The following is a 20,062-nucleotide window of genomic DNA, read 5'->3' as shown; positions in this document are numbered from 1 at the left end:
TTGAGGTCTGGGCGCGCTATTCTGCAATTGGCCTAGTGCTTGGCATACATTGGCGCCGTCAAAAAATGTTTGTTTTCGAGGCGAGGGGCCACCAGGCCTGGCAGCCGCAAAGCCGCCTGCCAAATACATATTAGGAGAGTGAGGACAGCAAGCACATTAGGCACGGAGGAGGGGTGATTCTCTCGCTTTGTCTTTGGGAGCGTCTGCTCTCCATTGCTCTCACCCACCTTCATTTTCTTTCCGCAGTTTGCCCACCATGCCATCCTCAACCGCCATGGACTCGTACGCTGCTCAAATCGCTGCTCCCATGACGGCGCTGCAGCGTAAGCAATTGCTCAAGCAGCTTCAGTCGCCCGAGGCCATCAACAGCCTCCGCCGTCCAGAAATCCTTATGGACTTCTTCACCGACAGTCTCGACACCCGGGATTTGAGCCTTGCGGTGCCAGCTCTCACCGGCCTCTTCCATCTCATCACCACCAAGAACCTCGACTACCCCTCCTTTTACCCTCGACTCTACGCACTGCTTGACCGGGATCTTCTACACAGCAAATACCGCAGTCGGGTACTGCGGCATCTCGATGTCTTCCTGTCCCCGACGAACCACTTGCCGGCAGCAACAATTGCGAGCTTCATCAAGCGGCTTTCGCGGCTGTGCCTCTTTGCCCCTCCATCCGCCATCGTGGCCATCATTCCCTTCATTTACAACCTTCTCAAGCAGCACCCCACCACGACCTTCATGATCCACCGCAATCCATACCCTCCTTACACAAAGTTCAAGCACAACCTTGGCAACGACCCCTATGACCCGAACGAGCCGAATCCGCAACTTACCAATGCCATCGACTCCTCGCTATGGGAGCTCGAGACATGCCAGTCGCATTACCACCCCACGGTGGCGAGCATCGCTCGGATCATCTCCGAGCAATTCACAAAGCAACAGTACAATCTCGAGGACTTCCTTGATCACGGCTATGCCACACTGCTAGAGAGCGAATTCAAGAAGAAGGAGAAGAAGCCACCCGTCGTAGAGTACAAGATCCCCAAGAAGATCTTTGCTCCCGCAGATGAGAGTGAAGATGATGCTACTGGGCAAGACAATGGTATGGACGAGTTCCTGGACATGTGGGACTTTGAGTGTTAGGGTTCCAGGTAATGATTCATGGCAAAGGTGAAATAGACATAGAATATAGACATAGATGAAATAGACGGGAGGAATCTCTGCAACGCGTTCAAGCGATTGAGTTTTAATTTTGACGATGCACGAAGCCAAGGGTTTAGACTGCATTCGTGGCTGAGAAGTCCTTCTAGGGCAGTGAAAGAGAAATAAATATAGATTTCAATTCTTGAATGCCTTATCGAATCTGAAAGACTGAGGAGTTAGTTATTCTTGCTTGGGGGATCATCAATGTATATCTGGGAGGGTTTCTGAATTCCAACCTGCTTGTCCTTTCCCCCGGTTTCATGGCGGCACATCCGAAGCAGAGCTCAATGATGGGCAGTGAGACAGGTCCACCAGCATGGGATCTCACACTCCAGACTCCGTTCTTGATTATTTCTTGCTCAGACAGACGGTCAGCCCGGTCTTCGCGCCATGATGTTGCTTCATTGTGTATGTACAACAAAGATACGGTTCTGGAGCTTGCTCCATTTATTCCTTGTGCTTGATTTTCCCGCGCTTCTCGTACCTTGCAGCTTGAAGCTGTCGGGCAAACTGAATGTTGTTTACAGCGCCGAAGAATCTGCATACCAAAAGAGTTCTCCTGGATATTTCGCCCTGTCTCTGATCATCCCTACCGAAACTTTCAAGCTTTCAACACCGAATCACTGCGCCCAACAGACTTTGCTCGCCGGGCAGCTACGACTGGTTCTGCAACATTCGAGGCTACACCTTAGGGACCACGGGGGCTCACAGATAGGATGGAGAACCCAAATGAACTGAAATATATATGAAAGCTGCGCGAGCAGAGAATCCGGCAAGATGTGGTGGGCGTGCCAAGGCTGCGACATTTAGGGTTCGGCACCAGAGTGAGAAAGTTTTGGCATCGAGCACCGACTAGGCCAAGCTAGGTTTGTTGTCAAATCAAATAGCTGTCCCAACCCGAGAACAAGAAGGCCGCCGGAGCCTAAACAAACACTAGAGTGCGGGTCGAAAGTCTCCTCGATCTGCGAGAAAGCTGGTGGTGGTCGGGGCTGTGCCACTAGGAAGACAATGAGAGTCTAAACTCGGTCGACGGCGGCGAAGGAATGAACAATGAATAACCTGCAAGGACATAGCAAGCCGAAATCAAAAGACAACTGGCACGCTCTGACAAGGTCGAAGTATGTTTCGTTACTCCGCGCGTGTTCCGGACAGGGACGCGCATCAGAGGCATAGATATCGTCTCGGAACGTCGTCCTCAATCTTGAATGACCGGAGGAAGGATTGTGCTCTTGATTGGCGAACGTCATGCCCTTGGGTGCACGGAGCGTCACCGAAAAGCATCCAGACTAGCTGTTAGCTTTGTCAGTAGTATTCTGTATATCGTCTCTTTGTCTTCTCCAGGTCTCGCCCCATACCCTCCGAATAAAGACGCACACGCCGGCAACGCCGCCAGTCACCAAGGCAATCACGGTATAGCACCACCCCGGACCGATGGCGTCGATGAGCGGCTGTAATGCCGCAAGTTCTCCTGCGGCAAGGGCACAACGAAGCAAATTCAGAGCCGCCTGGGCAGTCGACGGACGTGTCGAGTGCAGGTCGACGTGGAGAGTCCCGCATGCGTTGAACACAATGGTCATGGCGCCGCCGATGAAGAATTGCAGGACAAGTGGAATGGAAGGGTGCACGTGGTACTCCAGGACCCAGCCGTACGCAAGAAGAGCAAAAATGGAATAGGAAGCAGGTAGGCCATGCTTCGTAGACGGGCGTGGAAAATCGGAAACGCGAGTCTCTGGGACGCAGACGTTTCGGCGCTGGAGGTAGGAAGACAACCGTGGCGAACGGCAAGGCAGCGATAATCATGCGTGAGAATGTTCCCTTGGGAAGTAGAAAACCGTGTTAATTACATGATACAATAAAAGGGTGGGTTTCGGGTAAATGTTGAAAAGAGTGCCTTCGTACTTACTGGAGAGTAAGGACGCAACAAAGCATCCTACGCCAAATGGTAGGTAGATCAAGCCAGCTTCCAACTCCTTGTACCCGTATATTGTGATGAATAGAGACGACAGGGAAGCTTGCAGGCAGCAGTATGCGCTGTAAAAGACTCCATTGATGAGGATAATGGGGGCGCTTTCTTTCTGCAGGAATATATGCACACTTCCCAGAGGATTTGGTATCCTCAACCTCGCTATGCGGGAAACAGCTTCTGATGCAGCCGTGCGATATCCTTCGGGGGTCGACAGGGGGATCTTCCTTTGCCTGTTTTCTTGCCAGAGGAGCAGAAGACTTTTGTTCAAGGCAGGGACAGGGCGGGAACCATTGCCAACAATGTTGCGCCCAGTTTCTGGCAGCAGGACGGCAATCAGCACGAGGCTGAGAGCGCCTGAAATCTCCAGAAACCCAAAAATCCAGCGCCAGCCTGCCTTCTCGGCGAGCACGCCGCCGAGCACAGGTCCCAGGCCAGGTGCAACGTTTGGGCCGCAGCCTAGGATGCCCATGTATGATCCACGCTCAGAAGGCTCTGTGATCTGCGAGGCACTGTCAGATTCTCTCTCGCCATGACGGGGCCTATGGTAATAACTTGGCACAAAGGTGAAACGGTCTTTTCAAGAAGAGGAGCTCACATCACCAACGACACCATATCCAAGACCAATTGTAGCCGAACCGCCGGCACTCTGGAGCATGCGGAGCAGCAGTAGAGCTGGGTAAGTACTCTGCAAGGCTAATCAGACGTTGGCAAGAACGTAAAGAACAAACATGAGAAGGTAAACAGGCTGTCTTCCCACCTGATCTGCCATGCTCCCAAACAGCGTAGGTGCAACGCCCGACACGATCATGTAGGACGTTATGGTCAAATTGACCTTGGACAGAGTGGTTTGCAAGTCCTTCGCGATTGCCGTAAGAGCAGGATAATAGATGAAGCTGCTCAGTGGAGAGAGGGAGGATGGCAGGAGGTTGGCCCCCTCCTTCTCAAGCCTATGTACCTAGTAACAGTGACTGCTGGCCACTTGATTTCTTTCCAGCCCACCCTCTATCATCGTATCAGCCTGTCAATCACTCTTCTCCAGGTTTTGATCATGCTTGGGCTTTCTAATGCGTTATATCCTAGCTAGATTATGTACACAGCGGTTGCCGCCATATTGACAACCACACTACGCCTGGCTCGGTCCGGGATACATGGCACCCCCGCAGCGATAAGCGTCCGCTGTCCTAAGCTTCAAGCACATTTCCAAACAGGCATTGTCTATCCAAGGCAGAGCGGCTGCATGACGCTCTCACTGTCGACGACTGAAGACTGCTGAAATGGTGGGAAGAACTGTTGATACTGACGTTTCTCATCCAACTAAAGGGCTACAGATCTCTCTCTAGGTTTCGAAAACAAGAAAGACTCGGGTCGCCAGCAATTGCTGTCAATTCTGAAGTCCAGACTGCACAAGCCAACGATGTTGGCCAGGATGATAAGAAGGCTGGATGGCCAGTAAACCGTTCAGATACGCACAGAAGTCATCTCTCCGGCTTGGACCTACCACTTCGTTTGGGACGTTCCCAGAACTCGGACGCTAGGCAAAAGGAGCGCTCAAATGAGCGTCGCGCGGACCCCCTTGGTTTAACAGTCCTTTATGAGCCAGATCCTCTCCATCGGCCGACATAGTCGTCGTACATGGCTTGGGGGGTACAAGTCGCCATACCTGGTCCAAAAACCGCGATTTACAGCTATTCTGGCCCCGTGAGTGGCTCCCATATGAGCCTGACCTATCATCAGCTCGTGTCATGACCTTCGGGTACAATGCCCATTTTTCCTCCTTGTCGCGCGGGAAAGAGAATATTCTCAACATTTCCGACTTTGCAAAGGATTTGTTGTTCAGCTTGAAATTCGCAGTTGGGAAGGGCGAACGCAAACTCGACATTGGGACAGTCCCCATCATATTTGTTGCCCACTCTAAGGGAGGTCTGGTGGCGAAGAAAGCTTTCATTCTTGGCCAGCATGACGAACACTACCAGAACCTCATTGAGGCGGTATCGGCTATCGTCTTCCTTTCAACACCGCATCGTGGGTCGGATCTTGCAGAAGCCTTGAACAGAATCCTTTCTGTATGCATCGGCTTATCCCCGAGGGAATTTGTGTCCGAACTCGCTACAAACTCGCGAACCCTCCAGGAAATCAACGAACAGTTCAGGAACTTGGCTCCGAGAGTGTCAGTTGTTCCCTTCTTCGAGACCTTAGAGACGGCCATAGGGCTATCTCGAGTCATGGTGCTCCAGAAGGACTCTTCCATTCTCGGTTATCCTGGGGAGATCTCAAAACCTCTTGATGCTGACCACCACGACGTTTGCAAGTATACAAGTCAACTGGATCCGAACTATATTAGCGTCCGCAATATCCTCAAATATTTAGTAGAGAAATACGGTTCGCAAGATCCGGCCAAAGTGGAAACCGATTCCGTCGATGAACTCCGTGAGATTGCTTCGGCTTTTGGGCCCGCGCAGGAACCAACGGACGATCTCATGTTCTTTGCAAACAGAAGGATGGCTGGCTCTTGTGAGTGGACAAACAGTGGCCCGACTTTTGTCTCTTTTTTCGACGATGAAGCGGAGCATCCTCGATGTCTTTGGTGCACTGGCCGTCCAGGATCAGGGAAGTCCGTTCTTGCATCATCCATTATACAATCTGTCCAGGAGAGTGACTTCGATGTGGCATTGTACTTTTTTCGGTTCGGAGATCACATCAAGAACAATATTAATACTTTACTTTTGTCCTTGGCATACCAGATTGCAACTAGCCTACCAGAATATCGCCGGCGCTTACTCCGTCTTTTTGACGACGGCCTCAATGTCCAAAAGTCGGCGCCCCGAATTTTGTGGCAAAAGCTCTTTATTTCAGCTCTTTTTAAAGTCAAGCTCTCTCGGCCCCTCGTCATCGTTATTGACGGACTAGACGAATGTGATTCGGCAAGCCTGTTGTTGAAACTTTTGGAAGATCTCCATACGTTTCCGGGTCCTGTGCGACTTATAGTCTTCAGTCGCGGTGTCCAAAATCTATCTTCGGCATTTGACAAGTTATCGAAGGGGCTACCAATCCGCTATCACTTGCTTGAAAATATGGCTGACGACGTTCGATTGTATGCGGAGGAGGAAATGGCGACCATGCGTGGCGATGAAGAATTTAAGCTCACAATTGCAGAGGAGCTCGCGCGCAGGGCTGATGGGAATTTCTTGTGGGCTAACCTGGTACTGGCTGAGGTGCTACAATGTCACACAGAAGACGAGGTATTCAGGGCGCTGGAAGAGGTCCCCGACGAGCTCGAGGCGTTGTACGAGCGCATGGACCCAACGCTCGCGAAGAACTGCCGCCCATCAGATCAAGCCATGGGTAAAACCATTATCATGTGGATCGCTTGTGCCAGGCACTCTTTGACGCTGTTAGACTTGGCCGAAGCCTTACGGCCGGAATACACCAACATTCTCGACCTGAAGTACACCATCAGTCGCGTTTGCGGAGAATTCGTCCTCGTTGACAGCAAGGGTGTTGTTTCAATGGTTCACTCATCTGCTCGGGATTGTCTGCTACAGAACCCTGACCTCAACTACCACGTTCCTCAGGGCTCTTCTCACCAATCCCTGTTCTCCAAATGCATCGCCGAGCTGATCAATGCGAGTCCCAAGATCCAATCGGGCCAGATCAAGTCTCAAGCGTTCTTGTTATACGCGGCAACCTCATGGCCATTCCACTTAGAACAGAGCTCTGAGTTCTCCGAGGTCTCCGATCAGGAATCGCTTGTTCTTCTGGCACGTTTCTTCCGAAGTCCCGCTGTCCTTGGTTGGATATATCTGTTGTCGGTCGCTGGGCAATTGCGGCTCTTAGTCCAAGCTTCAAAAAAATTGGCCAGTTTCCTCAAAAATATCGATCGATTAGACGAAGCCCGAAATCCACTTACTCACCGTCTAAGGGATAAAGAGGTCTTAAACCTGTGGAGCATAGATCTTATCAGGCTGGTCGGCAAATTCGGCCCTCATCTTAACGAGCAGCCAAAGCTCATTTTCAAACTTGTGGCACCCTTTTGTCCTCGAGATTCTATGATGTACAAGCAGTTCGGTGACCGGACGGCTAGTTCCGGTATGTCGGTCTCCTCTGGCCTATCTGCAAGGTCTTGGGACGACTGCCTTGCAAAATTCACTGTTCACGGTTTCAAGTCCCCCCTCCAGATCAAATGTGCAAACCGCTACTTCGCTATCTTGCTATCGGATGGGACAGTGCAGCTGTACCATGCAAGTACTTGCGAAGAAGCGAGAACTTTTCATCATGGCGAGAGGGTCCTGGCGTGGTGCTTCAATGCCGTTGGCGACAAAATGGTGACATGTGGACTCACTAAGACTATTGTTTGGGTTACTGCCACTGCACAGCAGCTGTCTTCTTCTGCCAATCCTCGTCGGTCCAAAGCCCTCACCATCACATTTGTGAACAATGATGAGACGCTGTTAACGTGTTGCGATGACGATTGCACCATCCGGAGCTTATGTTTTGACATGCCAGATGAAGGCTGGCAAGTCGTACAGCATGTGCTTGGAGAGGGCAGATTCTAGGGGAAGGAGTTAGGCTCTCCTCGCTGCGCTTCTTTTAATCCTTCAGGCTCCCAGATTGCAGTAACATATCGCGCAGTCCCGCTCACGATATGGTCGCTTGAGGAGCCACGGCCCCATTTGTTAGGGAGGTGCCAAAGAGTCGTTGACGGTCGTCAAGCACAGCAGTACCACTTCAGATATCCAAACGATCACTTGGCACCCAATGACGGGCCATGTGGTTGGTATATATAACGACGGATGTGTATTCAAGTGGCACCCCTTAGAAGGCGACTATCAAGAATCAAATCTGTCCGTTGGCAAGGTGGAGTGTAGCCCGGACGGGAAGTTCTTCGTGACAAGCAGCCGGGATGGTACCCTGAGGATTTGGGACTTCTTTCACTTCTCGCCAATCTACCAGCTGTCGTACTCGGCTCCGGTGGCAAATCTAGCTATTGATCCGAACGACACTAGGATCTATGACATTCGAGAATCCTTCTGCAGTGTGTGGAAGCCCAACGCCCTGGTGCGTATGTGGGAGACGGAAGACAGATCTAGCGAAACCATGAGCAACCGGGAGAGCACTCTGACTTCTCATGTCTCGGAGACCAGTTTCGAGACGCTCCAACCTATCACTATGCTTGCAGTGGAACCTGGTGGTCTATCATACGCATCTGGTAACGATGACGGCCTCGTGGTCCATTTCACAAAGGGAGGAAATGCCGTGTCCGAACTTTTCCAGACGTTTATGGCCGTCGATCACATTTGCTGGAGTACTGATGGCCGCTTCGTAGCAGCAGCGTCGAGCATGGGGCGCAGACTGTTTGTGAAGCAGGTCAACCATTCGGATCCAACTGAGAAGCCAAAGCCAGTCATGACGGGTAGGGAAGACGATGCGATCAGGCAAATACTGCTGAGCTCGCTGGGAGACTTTCTCTTGGTCGCTACAGACCGCTTCATAAACATATGGGCTACCCATGAACAGCAAATTATCTCTACAAGACCACAAACGGCATTGCACCGATGGCTCAATTCTCCATACGATGCCACCAGGGTGATCGGATTCTCTTTTCAGGGAGTCCAGATAATCGATTGGCAAGATGCAACAACAATGAGACGAATAGCCCTCGACCGGTCACTGGTGGATGGGGCGGTTGCCCAGCCGGGTCATGTATGGATGCACAGAAGACCCTCATCACAATACCCTATGAGCCCCTCTGAGACTCAGGAGGTCGTCGACAAGATAATCTACACAGTCGACGGTACAATGGCACTGGTGGCGACCTCACGCAGCACGCATCAAGGCCGGTATGAAAGGCAGCACATGCTCATCAACGTAACCAACTTAACAGGGATGACACACTTGATAACCATACCGGCAAATCCCTTCCCTTTGGAGCTGCAAACACATATGGCCAAGCCTCTCGGCTTCCTCGAGGTCGACAATATGGCCCGCGGGAGGTTATCCGCTAATAGAATACCGTCAACAACTGTAACAAGGCCGACGACACATCACGTCCTGGCGTTCTTAGACCACAACTTCTGGGTGTGCACGTACACGATGAATGAATCGAACCAAGGCCATGGGCGTGTCAAACGCCACTTCTTCCTTCCCCGTGATTGGATAAACCTAGACTGGTTGGACCTGGCCATTATGCGCCCAGACGGCGTCTTGTTGTGTCCTAGAAATGGAGAGATCGCGCTGGTCGAGAACGGTGTCCGTGAAGAGTGGTTGGATTGAATTTTTGCAGAGTCACAGCTGCACTCATTCCAAAATAAGCGATCACAGTTCTGATAACACAGAATTCATGTGTGGCGGTTCTCTGCCATTCCATATTTGATTGTCTCACCTTTATACCTCGTATGATGAAAGGATTTCCTCAGCCGATATAAATCTCGCCTCCCAGCAACCCCCCGTGGTCGCGCCACAGGAACGACCTGACACATCTGGAAATCTCTCCTCGCCGAAAAACCTGTTGCCCTTTTTGATCTGCCTGTTCTTGGAGCTTCTAGTAAGAATTGTAGGTGTCTGGATCAAGAGATGTAGGCTGCTGAGGGTATAGTTCGCCGTATGGCGCGTTACAATAGGCGAGTTCGTAGAGTGTTGAACCGGGTGCAAATAAATTGAATCGAACTGTGTTTGGATCGTTTAGATCCCTTGGAAGGAAATGGGTTGCCTTCTCGTAATTAAGTGCTGGTTGTCTTTCGACGCATTGAAGTCGGAAAGTAGAGCATCGAAATTTCCGTCGAGCATAATTTGTTTGAGATTGAGATCTAAATGAATAATGTCCTTGGCGTGGATCACAATGACGGCCTCGATGATCTGCGAGCCCCATTGTGCCTTCAAAGCAGGTGGAACATGATCTCAATACTGATCGAGGTAGTCAACGATATTGCCTCGGGTAGTACTCGAGGTCGATGTAATCGTGACCATCGCTGGGGATCCATCGCGTAATGCAAGGGTGATTGCCTATTTACTTGTACACGACTTTCTCATTACTTATAGCGATTGTAGGGTTCTCCGGGTATGTCGACCCTCAGGAAACTTTCGAACAATGTTGCCGTCAATGAGATACACCCGGCTGCAAATTCCATGAAGTGCATGTGAAGTCTTCGCTTACATCTGGATCGAATTTGGCCTGGAATTGATCAGGCCGGCTGCTGTAGGAGTGCCTCAGATACTTGGAACAATTCTGTCCTGCCCAAGGCGTAGGAATCCATGTTAGCGGTGCCGAAAGTCGCATCGTCGAAGTGTTGAATGGTGATAGAGAAAACGTACGAGGTACAGTACAAGGTACAGGAGACGTAGGCATTAAAGTTAGGCCGAAAGCTTGGCAACCTCCCGTTAACAGCTAGACTAACTTGATTAGATTTAGCGCGATTGTATAGCGGAGTCCAAACGCTCCAATAACCTTTAAAGCGTAAGCGTGCAGTATCGGCTCAAGGAGGACTAGATCGATTAGTCCAAGAAACTGGTATTTGTTTGGACCCCCTGGATCTCAGATTGTGAACGCACCATCAATATATGCTTCAACACTGAGCCGGGGATCGCCCCGGAGCACTCAACTGGAAGGCATCACGAAATCCAGTAAGCCCTCAGATCATGCCTTCCAGTATACATTGTATGGAGTATCAAAGAGGATAAAGAAGTGTTGAAGCGGACCATATGTTTTCTATTAGCACTGCAGATGGGACTGTGTTGTCGGACAGTTTCGAGCGGTTATGTGTCATGTATCATCACCTCGAGCTGATGTTAGGTGCGACCGCCACAGGTTCTCTATCATTGATGCAAAATAGCCCCGCATACTATTCAAGGCCGTTGCTGATGAAGCATTCTCCCCTTCGCCTCAGTCAAACATCGTTGGTGGTGGCGGCTCTCCACCTTCCTCGTGCGTTTTACGACAAGCATAGTTCGACCATTCTGTGTGTCCCGAAACCTGCGCCAACTCCTTTTTCGTTGGCACCCATTGTAGGTCGGGAAACTGCTCGTTTGCTTCGGCATCGTTCCCTGATTCACGTGCAGCATACAATCTCTCCAGTCTCTACTTTCATTCGAACTTATCCCGGATCCGGTGCCCTGCGCGTTGCATGATGCATAGCGAGGACGGGCTTTCCTATTTTCTCGTAGCATTCGCTCGCCTCGGTTTCCTCCGTTTCTTGTAGAACCCCATACCAGCCGCGGCTGATGGACGTAATGACCTGAGACTGGTCCTCGATGAGATTACAAACCAGCTCCAACTGCTTCGCAGCGCCTGAATAGTCGCCTTCAATCATCGGGACCTAATGATTTCGAAAGGTTATGTTAGATGGCGCTCATAACGACTAAGCAATGTGGCGTAAAGCAAAACTCGCAGATGAGAGGTAAAAGCGTATCCACCATTAGTCCGCAATGGACGATGAACGGAGTGATGCATTGAGACAGTCCAACAGCCCCGCTTTCGTGTTCAAGAGGCCCTGTTCATCCCGTGGGTTCGTCGAAAGAGACACGGTTGCCCGTCGGAAGAAATTGCGTCTCCTTTCCGGCATTCTTGATGGAGGTCGTCTCGGTTCTTCTCCTTCCAAAGAGTTGATGACGTCGCGAACCTCATTTTTCCACACAGGAAGCAAGGGAAGGACACGTGATTTCGAGTCGAGCTCGAGCATGCTATTTATGGCCTTGTTAGCTGCGACGTGACTGCTCTCCGACAATCCGCAGTGCCCGGTGAGCTTGGTGAATCGTAGAAATGCACTAGTTTCAAAACGTCAGAGGATTGGACACTTTTAGAAGAGGGCACGAAGTTTATTGAGCCCTATCCGTTTCTCGCTACAACGCCATGGAGGTCAAAATGAACCAGATGGTAGTAGACTTTGCCTCGAGACTTCGAGGCCTGCTTCAATGCTTCCTCAAATGCTGAGAAAGTTCCAGGACGTACGATATCCACATTCAAAGTATTGGGTGGCAGCAACTTGGATAGACGGATGAGAGAGCTAGCGACGATTCGGAAATCGATGTCGCTCTTCCCGTCGGGCCGGGCGGTGATCAGCAAAAGATTCAGACCGTTATTTATTCCAGTCTTGGGCTGGTAATATACTAAATCATCAATAGACGATGTGTCCTGCTCAATGGACTGCGGAAGAGGCTTGAGACATGTCGAATACATCCGTCGGACACGGCCATTTATCTTGGGCGTCCGTCAGAGACGTTAATTGGCCGTTCCAAGATCTTCCACGGCATGAAATGAAGTCTCTCATCCAGGACGTCAACTCTCACGATTTTCTAACCCACGCTGTTGGGCAGATACTGCGTTTCGTCGTTGAGGGGAAGAGAGCAATTCAGATCCACGGTTAACTGGGAGAGACGGGCACGCACCGACTCAATCTTTTGCTGTGAAAACGGGTCATGCTTGAAATGATCCTAGAGATACCAAGCCAAGAGATTGTGATCCGCATCCGTCCATGTGGCCCAGAAATCCCGCCCGAATTTCTCTATCACCGTCGAAGTTCTCTCATCGATGATCCTGAGATCAACTGGCTGGTTCAACTTCCCTTTTCCTTCCGGAGACGAAGAACCCTCAAAGGGATGAAGTTGAACGACTTGCACAGTGTGGCTCTCCATCCGCGCGATAACTTGGAAAATGTTGGAGGTGGGAAAGATCAAAGAGAAAGGCTTGACTGGAAGGCCGTGTTTATGCGCGGGCCATTCAAATCAACAAAACGACAAAAATGAAAAGAAAAAGAACTAACCGAGATGTAAGTCAAGGAGTTCAAAAGCGCGATTTGTTCAGTCGAACACTGGGACTGAGAGCATAAGAGATCGTGTGCCTTCTAGTGAGGCGATCCGGTCTTGATAGAAATGAAGTGGAACATTTTCTTATTGGTGATGAAAGTCGGCTCGATGGACTGACCACGCTTGGAAGCAGCGCCAGTTGGTGTGATGATGAAATATGTAACGTCCAAAGATCGTCCGAAGTCTGTTCTGCAGCTGAGCAGTTATGGTTATTTGTGTTGAATGATCAAAAGGTTGTCCCCCGTTATTCAGTACGGGGACTACGGTAGACTATATAGACAGTACTGGGTGGCTGGGCTGGATCACGTGACTTCTCAACCTTTTCAGTTTAACAATTTGTAGAGGTCGTGATATTAGCAATTTGTCGTCACGAGGTGCTCAATTCGCGCTGCTCGAAGAAATACCAACGCGTTCCCACTCAGCAACAAGGGCATGGCCGCAGCCCTGAAGGACTCCTTGCAGGCGTTTCTCAGCAGGAGACGCTCTGGAGAATTTGTGCTTGATGCCAAAAGAAATCCGGACCCTCAGCCTGGAGAATCAAAGTAAAGCACTGCAGAACCTGCTTTCAAACGAGTGTACCAGAAGCGCAGTTCTAGAGCGGCTGAAGAGGGGTCGCAGTTGGCACATGGTCGTCGGCATCAAGACGTGCCGCGGAGGCGTTGTGCACACTGGGCAAGGTGCTGCCAATATAGTGCAATTTGAAGCGAAAGTTCCGGCAGGAAAGATGGCAGCACCATTCGTTCCTGGGGCTGGGTCTGCGATATCACAGCTAGACTCAAAGATCATAGCGTGGAATGACGTGAGTTGGAGCGCCGTTTAGAATGGACGTCTCGACGCAGAGACAACTTTGCCGTCGAGTACCGGGAGCTGATGCCACCCTCAGTGTTCCCAAAGTTGAAGGCGGCGAGAAAAGGGAAGAAAGTCCCTGAATGTGAGTTCGCGGAGGAGCCGCTGGTCCATCCTGAGAAGCATGCGGTATTCGGTGTGGAAGACGACGAGAGCCGGATCGAAGAAGATACTGGGCAAAGGCTGGATGTGAAAGAGGACGATGAGTTTGGCCAGTTCTTGGAAGATCGCGGCGTCGAGATGGTCAGCATCGATCCTGGGTTAGAGTTGCCGCTGGCACAGATTGACGTTTTAGAGGCACCTCACACGATGAGACTTGAAGACACGAGTTTCTCGTTGTTTCCGGATGATATAAGTGGCTGATAGCAATGATACTAGGACCATCACGGCCGATCTTGGGAGTTTTGAAGGCGTATATGCAACCCTAGTGTTATTATTTCAGTGTGTAATATTTTCGATTCTAGAGATCCTCTAACCGATGCCCTTCCTTGTCCTTTTTGAAGTTGCCCTCGGTCACAGAATACGCGAAACCCCCTAGGTAGTGATGTACCTCAAGAGGGTTCGATGGCGGCCAAGTGGCCGCTATACCGAGTCAATTTGATGGCTGTCCTTGTCAGACTCTGCGTCTCCGTCAACAGATTCATCCCAAAAAAGGAAGCCTCCGCCTGCTCTCGATACATAGACCTTGCCAACGCTGGCAGAGACAATGGCAGGTCCCAACCAACGATAACAGATGGGGATATGATGGGCTCAATCAATATCTAGAGCACCAGGTCTCATCAGGACTGTCGGGTTCTTTCTACCACCAAACACAACGCCCGGGACTACCAATCTGTAATATGCAATATATAAATGCTGAAAGGGCGAATTACTACCACCACTCTACCCCATCCTACCGCCGACAGAATCTAAAGGAGGACAACAAAAAATATCGAGCGTGGCTCAATTCCGCTTCCCTGCCCTGTGCCTCTAAAACTGTTTCCTATGCGCCCTCTTCTTCTCCTGGCGTCTCTTTAACTGCCTCTCCACTTCGACTTCCAGCTCGACCAAGTCCTTGCCTCCGAACCCCTTTCCCACATTATTATGCTTCTTCTCGAGCGCTCTGATCTTCTTGCGTCCCGCCACGGGCGCAGAGCTGTTCATCACCTGCGCAATCAAGTATCCATTAATCGTATTGCCCGAGTTCTCCAGCGCGTAGAGCGGACATTTGCCGTCGTCCGCCGAGCAGTGCACGGTTGGCGGGCAGCAGATTCCAACCGAGTTGGGGCAAGTCTGGCACAGGGGGTTGCTAACAGTGGAGTTGCTGGCGGGGAGAACAGTGGAATTGGTGGACGTCGATGAAGAAGAGGTCATGTTGAGGATTGGTCCGGAGAGGGATGTCACGTTGGAGCCACTGGCAAGGCGGAGGATGTCGTTTATGCCCATGGTGGACTCCGGGCAGTAGGAGAGATATACGCTCACGGTTCTGATCGGTCTGGACGTCGGAGTTGGAGTGGTGGTAGGCGTGATCACTACGGGTGAGCCTGTCGTTGCGACGAAGGTGCCGGAGCCGGTCTGCAAGAGGGCGAGAGAGCATCTGAGTTAGTTCGTAGGTTTCTCTGTAAAATGCCCCCGTAATGGGGGAAATCGCATAGCATGATACGCACCAAGGTTCCGCAACCACTAAAATTACCATTGCCGCTGACCGTGCCCGAGGTGACAAACGAGATATGTCCACCTCCGTAGGCTGGCCAGACTGTTCCTGTGCCAGTCAATGTACCAGTGCCAGAACCCGAGCCACCTATGCCATGTCAGCTATTACATACTATTACTGACCAGTAAAATGGAGAGAATCACGCACAGCCAGTAATCTCAGCAGACCCTGTAAACGTTCCGTTCGTAGCAATGATGGTGCCGCAGCCAGAGACATTGCTCGCCGAGCCTGCGTCGCGAGTGTTAGAACTTCGTTCTGGGGGAACAATGAGAGCCTGTCAAAGAATCGAGCTTCAAAACCGTACCACTTGCAGTTCCCGAGGTCACTATCGGTGTGCCTCCTAGGTATATTGTGCCTGTGCCCACTGCAACAAAGTCAGTCGTATGCCTGATTGATGGAGGGATTCGAAGCACCTACCGACAATGCCACTTCCTGAAGCTTGCCCGCAGCCTATGATGGTATTTGGCATTGTTGTTGTAACGAGCGAAACCGAAGTCGGAGTGAATGATGCGCTTGACGCGGTGCCGGTAATTACGGTCAATGTAGACAGTGAAGAGGATGTTCCACTTCCGACGGTTGAAGCGACGGCACCAGAGTTCGTGATTGTTATGGTTGTGCTTGAGACAACAATGATCGATAAGCTGGTGGTGCTGGTAGCTGGGCTTGACGTTGGAGAGGTATATGGCTGACGGGACAATACAGAAGAGCTTGTCATGCTTGTAGTTGCTGTCATAGCTGAAGTCGAGGTGGAAGTAGTCGTGATGACTACTTTTGTTCCGCTGATGACAGTTACTGTACTCCTTGTAGATGTTGACGAACTACCATTGTTAAGTATGGGCCCTTGAGACTGAGAAGAAGTTCCCCTGGTGCTGCTTGCCGTGGTCAGGGAAAATCTGGATGTTGTAGTTGCGGAGCTGAACGCCGTTGTAGTAGAGGAGGTTGTCGGCCTAAAGACTCCAGTCGAGGCCATGAAAGATGCGCTAGTGGTGCTCAATGTGCTGTTGATTCGACATGATGCAGGGATCGTGAAACAACAGGGCAGGCCAGAGGAGGACGAAGTACTCGGCTGGAACACGCCACTGTAATTTGTATCGTAGCAGTATGCACCTGTTGCTGATGGAGGAAAATCAAAGACGCCCTAGAGAATCCTGTCAGTCTTACCAACATGGGATATGACCTCGAACAGACTCACATGATACGTAATGGTTGTGCAAGACAAAGTAGAAGAAGCTGTGCTGGAACCACTATAGCTTACAGTCCCACCTCCACAAGGAGTGCATGTCGCAATGGGCGGATCGCTGGCAAACACTCCGCGCTTGTCGAAAATACCACTTCCTTGTCGTGTCTTGCTGAAGTAATGGTGATAATGGAGGCTGTACATGGTTTGGTGGCTTCCATTTCCCGCGATCGTGACTGAAGGGGCAACGGCTGTGATCATCGAGGGGAGAACCTCATAGCGAAGATCATAGTCGTCAGGCAACTGGTTCGGTCTCGGAGTAGGTTGGTAAATGGGTTCAAAAGGAAGAGTCAAGGATCCGAAATCAACATAACCATACGCAATATGAAATAGAACACCTGCCAACAGGACAAAGGAGTGAAACGGAGACATCGTAAAAGATACCCACAGCCAACGACAACGGCAAGAAAACGACAGACACGGTGAGGCTTAAAGATTGAGCCTGCGGATGGAATTCATCCCTGCCATCGCTAGAGCCGCGTTGTGATGCGCACAGACCGCGAGGAACTGGAATGGAATGTTGGCCACTGGAGGCGAAAGGCCGCCCTACCTCACTCTGGATCATTTGTCGCGGTCTTGCAGGTGCCGAGCGCACGACGAAACCCTGATAGTCCCATTGTCATCAAACTGCGCACCAGAGTCCATATGGATGGCTTGTGAGCTGTAAGCCATCGTTGACAGACGTCGGGTTCAATATCAAGAAGAATCTGTTAAGTTTATCTCGGCTAAATCGTACATAGTAGATCCGATGCCGCTTTAAGAGCTTTTTGAAAGGACATGCCGTGAGACCCGTTGAGGATCTCAAAGACAATGAACGGGGAATCAAAAACGAAAGTCCGATGGTTGGGAGACTCGAAACAAGAGCATAGCTAGTTTGACCCCTCAGGCAGCGCCTATGACAGTGTACACCGTACACGCCATCGCATAAGCAGTAAGCCACAGGGCCGATACAGGGCCATGCAAGCAAATTGTATTAGCCCATTCCTTCCAGGAAAATTCTGACACGAGGATCTGTTGTAGTCTCTAGGATGATGAAAAGTTGTTTTTTTCCTCCGTCAAGGGAGCAGAAAAAGATGGTTAACATTAATGTAAAGGTCAAAGTTCGAGTGCTGCGGGCTGAATATTACCCTCTCGTTTTTCCTAAATATAGTTGCTGAGACAAAGACAGTCATGCTCAGTTATCCAATTCCTCGTCGATTTCAACCCAGCATTCCTTGAAATGCTTCAAGCCCGTCTGCGTTGGGCCAGCGGCAGAAACCGTGACCGTTACACTAACTGTCACCGTTTCAGGAGATCCAGGAGAAGGACTACCCCTGCTTACGCTGCTGGAAGATTCTGGCGCAGCTGGAATGGAAGCAATGCTACTTGTTGTTGAGGCTGGCTTCACGACCGTCGCCAGAGTCGTCCACGACGGTGAAACAGAGGAGCTTGTAGTAGGAGGGGTCATAGATATTGCTCCAGAGCTTGAGGTGCCAGCAGCGCTGGTCGTCCAGGATTGCACGTGGGTTGCTGCAGGTGCCGTGGCAGAGATGAAGATCGAATTGGACGAAGTCGTAGATGAAGACGCTGGTCCCCCAGGTGTAGACGGAGCGCCTTCAAAGATGTCATCTTGCGGACCTGGCGTAAACCCGTTGCGTGTATTGTATGCTGGCGTTTGTGAGCCGGTTGTCACGACGTTGTTTCCAGTCAACTGGTTCCACACAATCATTTGCTTCGCCCCTTTGACGCATTTGGAAGGGTCCGTGTCGCACATGACGGGTGCTTGAGCCTTTCCCAGGGGAATTGTGGACGTGGCCCCTGTTACCACGCATTTGAAACCTTGCATGTAGATATTAGGCTGACCACATCCCCTCGGCACCCAGAGCCAGGCACAAGTCTGGAAACATATGTTAGCCTATGGCCATGTTGACCGAGTCTCATGAACAAAGAGGCTTCGAGATACGATGCGGTCTCGCAAAGACAAGGAAGACTTACACATCCGCCTTCGGGGCAGGCGGGCATTGCCGCTGGGACCTGGTAGGTTGCTGCCCGTTTCCAGGGTGTGTGTTCTAACACAGTAAACACAACCAAGTCCTCCAACGTGATGGCACTAAGATCGCTTTCATATGCAATAGCAAAGGCAGTCCCTTGAGTCATGCTCTGGTTCTGCACGTGCATGTAACCACCATCTTGGATGCAGCCCTCACCAACACCGCCACCGTTCCAGTCCTCTGGGTGAGTGCCGCCATCCGGCCACTCGGAAACTTTTGAGCCCCCATAGGATAGGTTTGAAAATGCTTGGTTATTTGCAAGGTCGACGTCGAAAGAGCCACCGGCAGGTAACTCGAGAAAGACGCCAGGAGGTGGTGGGACAGCATCACAACCTCGATCGTGTTGGAACCACCATTGGTCCTGGGTAAGGTTGTACAACGGTGCCACAGGCGCATTGGAGTTGAAATTCGGGTTGGAAGGGTCAGCACCGTTCTCGCAGTACATTCCCTTGGCAAAAGCGGCAATATGGGCTTGGGCCACTCCAGCCAGGGTCAGTCCTGCAAGGATCAATGCTGCACACATGCTGTTGAAAGTAGTTCGTGTCCGGAAAGCTGGGCGAATGATTCGAGACAGTATCTGTAGCAGAAGCAGATCTCAATGGCTTCGGCTATCGAAACGCAGATTCGAAGCCTGAAGGAACGAATGACTGAATAGATCTGAAACGAATGGACGTGCGCACTGCGCAGCTAAGAGAATGAAGGAAAGGACTCTTCGGGTGCCTGTGACAAGAATAAAGAAGTGCTTATGGAAAACAGAATACCCGTGCAAAGACGGCGGGAAGGTCCATTTTGTACTGATCGAGGCCGAGGTACAGTCCTCCATCTCCCTGAGATAGACATAGTTCATCAGGATAGATGTCGCAAGGGGAGATGAAGGATGGAATAATAAGCTGCCCAAAAGCACACCATCGTCTCAGGCAGCCAGAACCCCATTACCTACGGAGTACGGAGTACCCAGCACACGTGAATGAACTGGCAGGTCTCCTTCAGCCTTTGCTTCACCCATGCGAGTGTTCGCAAGCGAATGACGAGGCTGAGGGGAGCGGGGCAAAGGATGTTGACATCCCCCGTGAATCTCAATGTTCCGTTTCAGATTTGCACTAGGCCAGCAGTTTCGGGATATTTTCCCAGGAGCCACCGATTTTGGCCCCAACCGTGACAGAACAGGAATGGACGAGCATGGAGACTCCGGATGACAGATTTCTTCCTTCTTTAGACCTTGTGGACCAAAGACGCTCGGCATGATCCTCCGTTTTGAATGAGATCCTCAGGAGTCGCAGTTGATTTCACGGAA

The 20,062-nt window shown here is 50.9% G+C and overlaps 8 protein-coding genes across 8 annotated transcripts; 4 read left to right on the top strand and 4 right to left on the bottom strand.

Moving 5' to 3' along the window:
• Nucleotides 1-256: 256 nt before the first annotated feature.
• Nucleotides 257-1,141, top strand: A1O5_07413 (uncharacterized protein; the record flags this gene model as incomplete). Its single annotated transcript, XM_007748002.1, has 1 exon — nucleotides 257-1,141. One exon carries the CDS (start codon nucleotides 257-259, stop codon nucleotides 1,139-1,141), a length of 885 nt encoding a protein of 294 aa, XP_007746192.1.
• Nucleotides 1,142-2,362: 1,221 nt separating this feature from the next.
• On the bottom strand, nucleotides 2,363-3,822 carry A1O5_07412 (uncharacterized protein; the record flags this gene model as incomplete). The annotated part of the gene is made up of 4 exons (XM_007748001.1): nucleotides 2,363-2,491; nucleotides 2,557-2,952; nucleotides 3,046-3,666; nucleotides 3,763-3,822. 4 exons carry the CDS (start codon nucleotides 3,820-3,822, stop codon nucleotides 2,363-2,365), a joined length of 1,206 nt encoding a protein of 401 aa, XP_007746191.1.
• A 1,087-nt stretch (nucleotides 3,823-4,909) lies between these two features.
• On the top strand, nucleotides 4,910-7,720 carry A1O5_07411 (uncharacterized protein; the record flags this gene model as incomplete). The annotated part of the gene is made up of 1 exon (XM_007748000.1): nucleotides 4,910-7,720. One exon carries the CDS (start codon nucleotides 4,910-4,912, stop codon nucleotides 7,718-7,720), a length of 2,811 nt encoding a protein of 936 aa, XP_007746190.1.
• Nucleotides 7,721-7,922: 202 nt separating this feature from the next.
• Nucleotides 7,923-9,437, top strand: A1O5_07410 (uncharacterized protein; the record flags this gene model as incomplete). Its single annotated transcript, XM_007747999.1, has 1 exon — nucleotides 7,923-9,437. The coding sequence occupies one exon, from the start codon at nucleotides 7,923-7,925 to the stop codon at nucleotides 9,435-9,437; it is 1,515 nt and encodes a 504-aa protein (XP_007746189.1).
• Nucleotides 9,438-9,554: 117 nt separating this feature from the next.
• Nucleotides 9,555-10,286, bottom strand: A1O5_07409 (uncharacterized protein). The gene is made up of 2 exons (XM_007747998.1): nucleotides 10,086-10,286; nucleotides 9,555-10,060 (listed from the first exon to the last, which is right to left on the bottom strand). Exons 1-2 carry the CDS (start codon nucleotides 10,142-10,144, stop codon nucleotides 9,706-9,708), a joined length of 414 nt encoding a protein of 137 aa, XP_007746188.1. The 5' UTR covers nucleotides 10,145-10,286; the 3' UTR covers nucleotides 9,555-9,705.
• A 3,400-nt stretch (nucleotides 10,287-13,686) lies between these two features.
• A1O5_07408 (uncharacterized protein) lies at nucleotides 13,687-14,171 on the top strand (the record flags this gene model as incomplete). The annotated part of the gene is made up of 2 exons (XM_007747997.1): nucleotides 13,687-13,765; nucleotides 13,846-14,171. The coding sequence occupies 2 exons, from the start codon at nucleotides 13,687-13,689 to the stop codon at nucleotides 14,169-14,171; spliced, it is 405 nt and encodes a 134-aa protein (XP_007746187.1).
• A 606-nt stretch (nucleotides 14,172-14,777) lies between these two features.
• On the bottom strand, nucleotides 14,778-17,110 carry A1O5_07407 (uncharacterized protein; the record flags this gene model as incomplete). The annotated part of the gene is made up of 6 exons (XM_007747996.1): nucleotides 14,778-15,362; nucleotides 15,455-15,588; nucleotides 15,649-15,729; nucleotides 15,806-15,865; nucleotides 15,923-16,319; nucleotides 16,757-17,110. 6 exons carry the CDS (start codon nucleotides 17,108-17,110, stop codon nucleotides 14,778-14,780), a joined length of 1,611 nt encoding a protein of 536 aa, XP_007746186.1.
• Nucleotides 17,111-17,912: 802 nt separating this feature from the next.
• A1O5_07406 (uncharacterized protein) lies at nucleotides 17,913-19,291 on the bottom strand (the record flags this gene model as incomplete). Its single annotated transcript, XM_007747995.1, has 2 exons — nucleotides 17,913-18,614; nucleotides 18,713-19,291. The coding sequence occupies 2 exons, from the start codon at nucleotides 19,289-19,291 to the stop codon at nucleotides 17,913-17,915; spliced, it is 1,281 nt and encodes a 426-aa protein (XP_007746185.1).
• Nucleotides 19,292-20,062: the final 771 nt, after the last annotated feature.

Source organism: Cladophialophora psammophila (assembly GCF_000585535.1).
Source record: "Cladophialophora psammophila CBS 110553 chromosome Unknown aczJe-supercont1.11, whole genome shotgun sequence".
Classification (NCBI taxonomy): Eukaryota; Fungi; Ascomycota; class Eurotiomycetes; order Chaetothyriales; family Herpotrichiellaceae; genus Cladophialophora; species Cladophialophora psammophila.
The sequence above is the reverse complement of the archived record's forward strand: the minus strand, read 5'-3'. Positions and strand labels throughout refer to the sequence as shown.

What these genes read in the sequence shown, in the direction of transcription:
- A1O5_07409 (XM_007747998.1), bottom strand. Translation starts at nt 10,144, where the DNA reads ATGGATCCCCAGCGATGGTCACGATTACATCGACCTCGAGTACTACCC. An exon ending in GTACTACCCGAGGCAATATC is followed by an intron (nt 10,061 to 10,085) that starts GTTGACTACCTC and finishes ATCAGTATTGAG; the next exon opens with ATCATGTTCCACCTGCTTTG.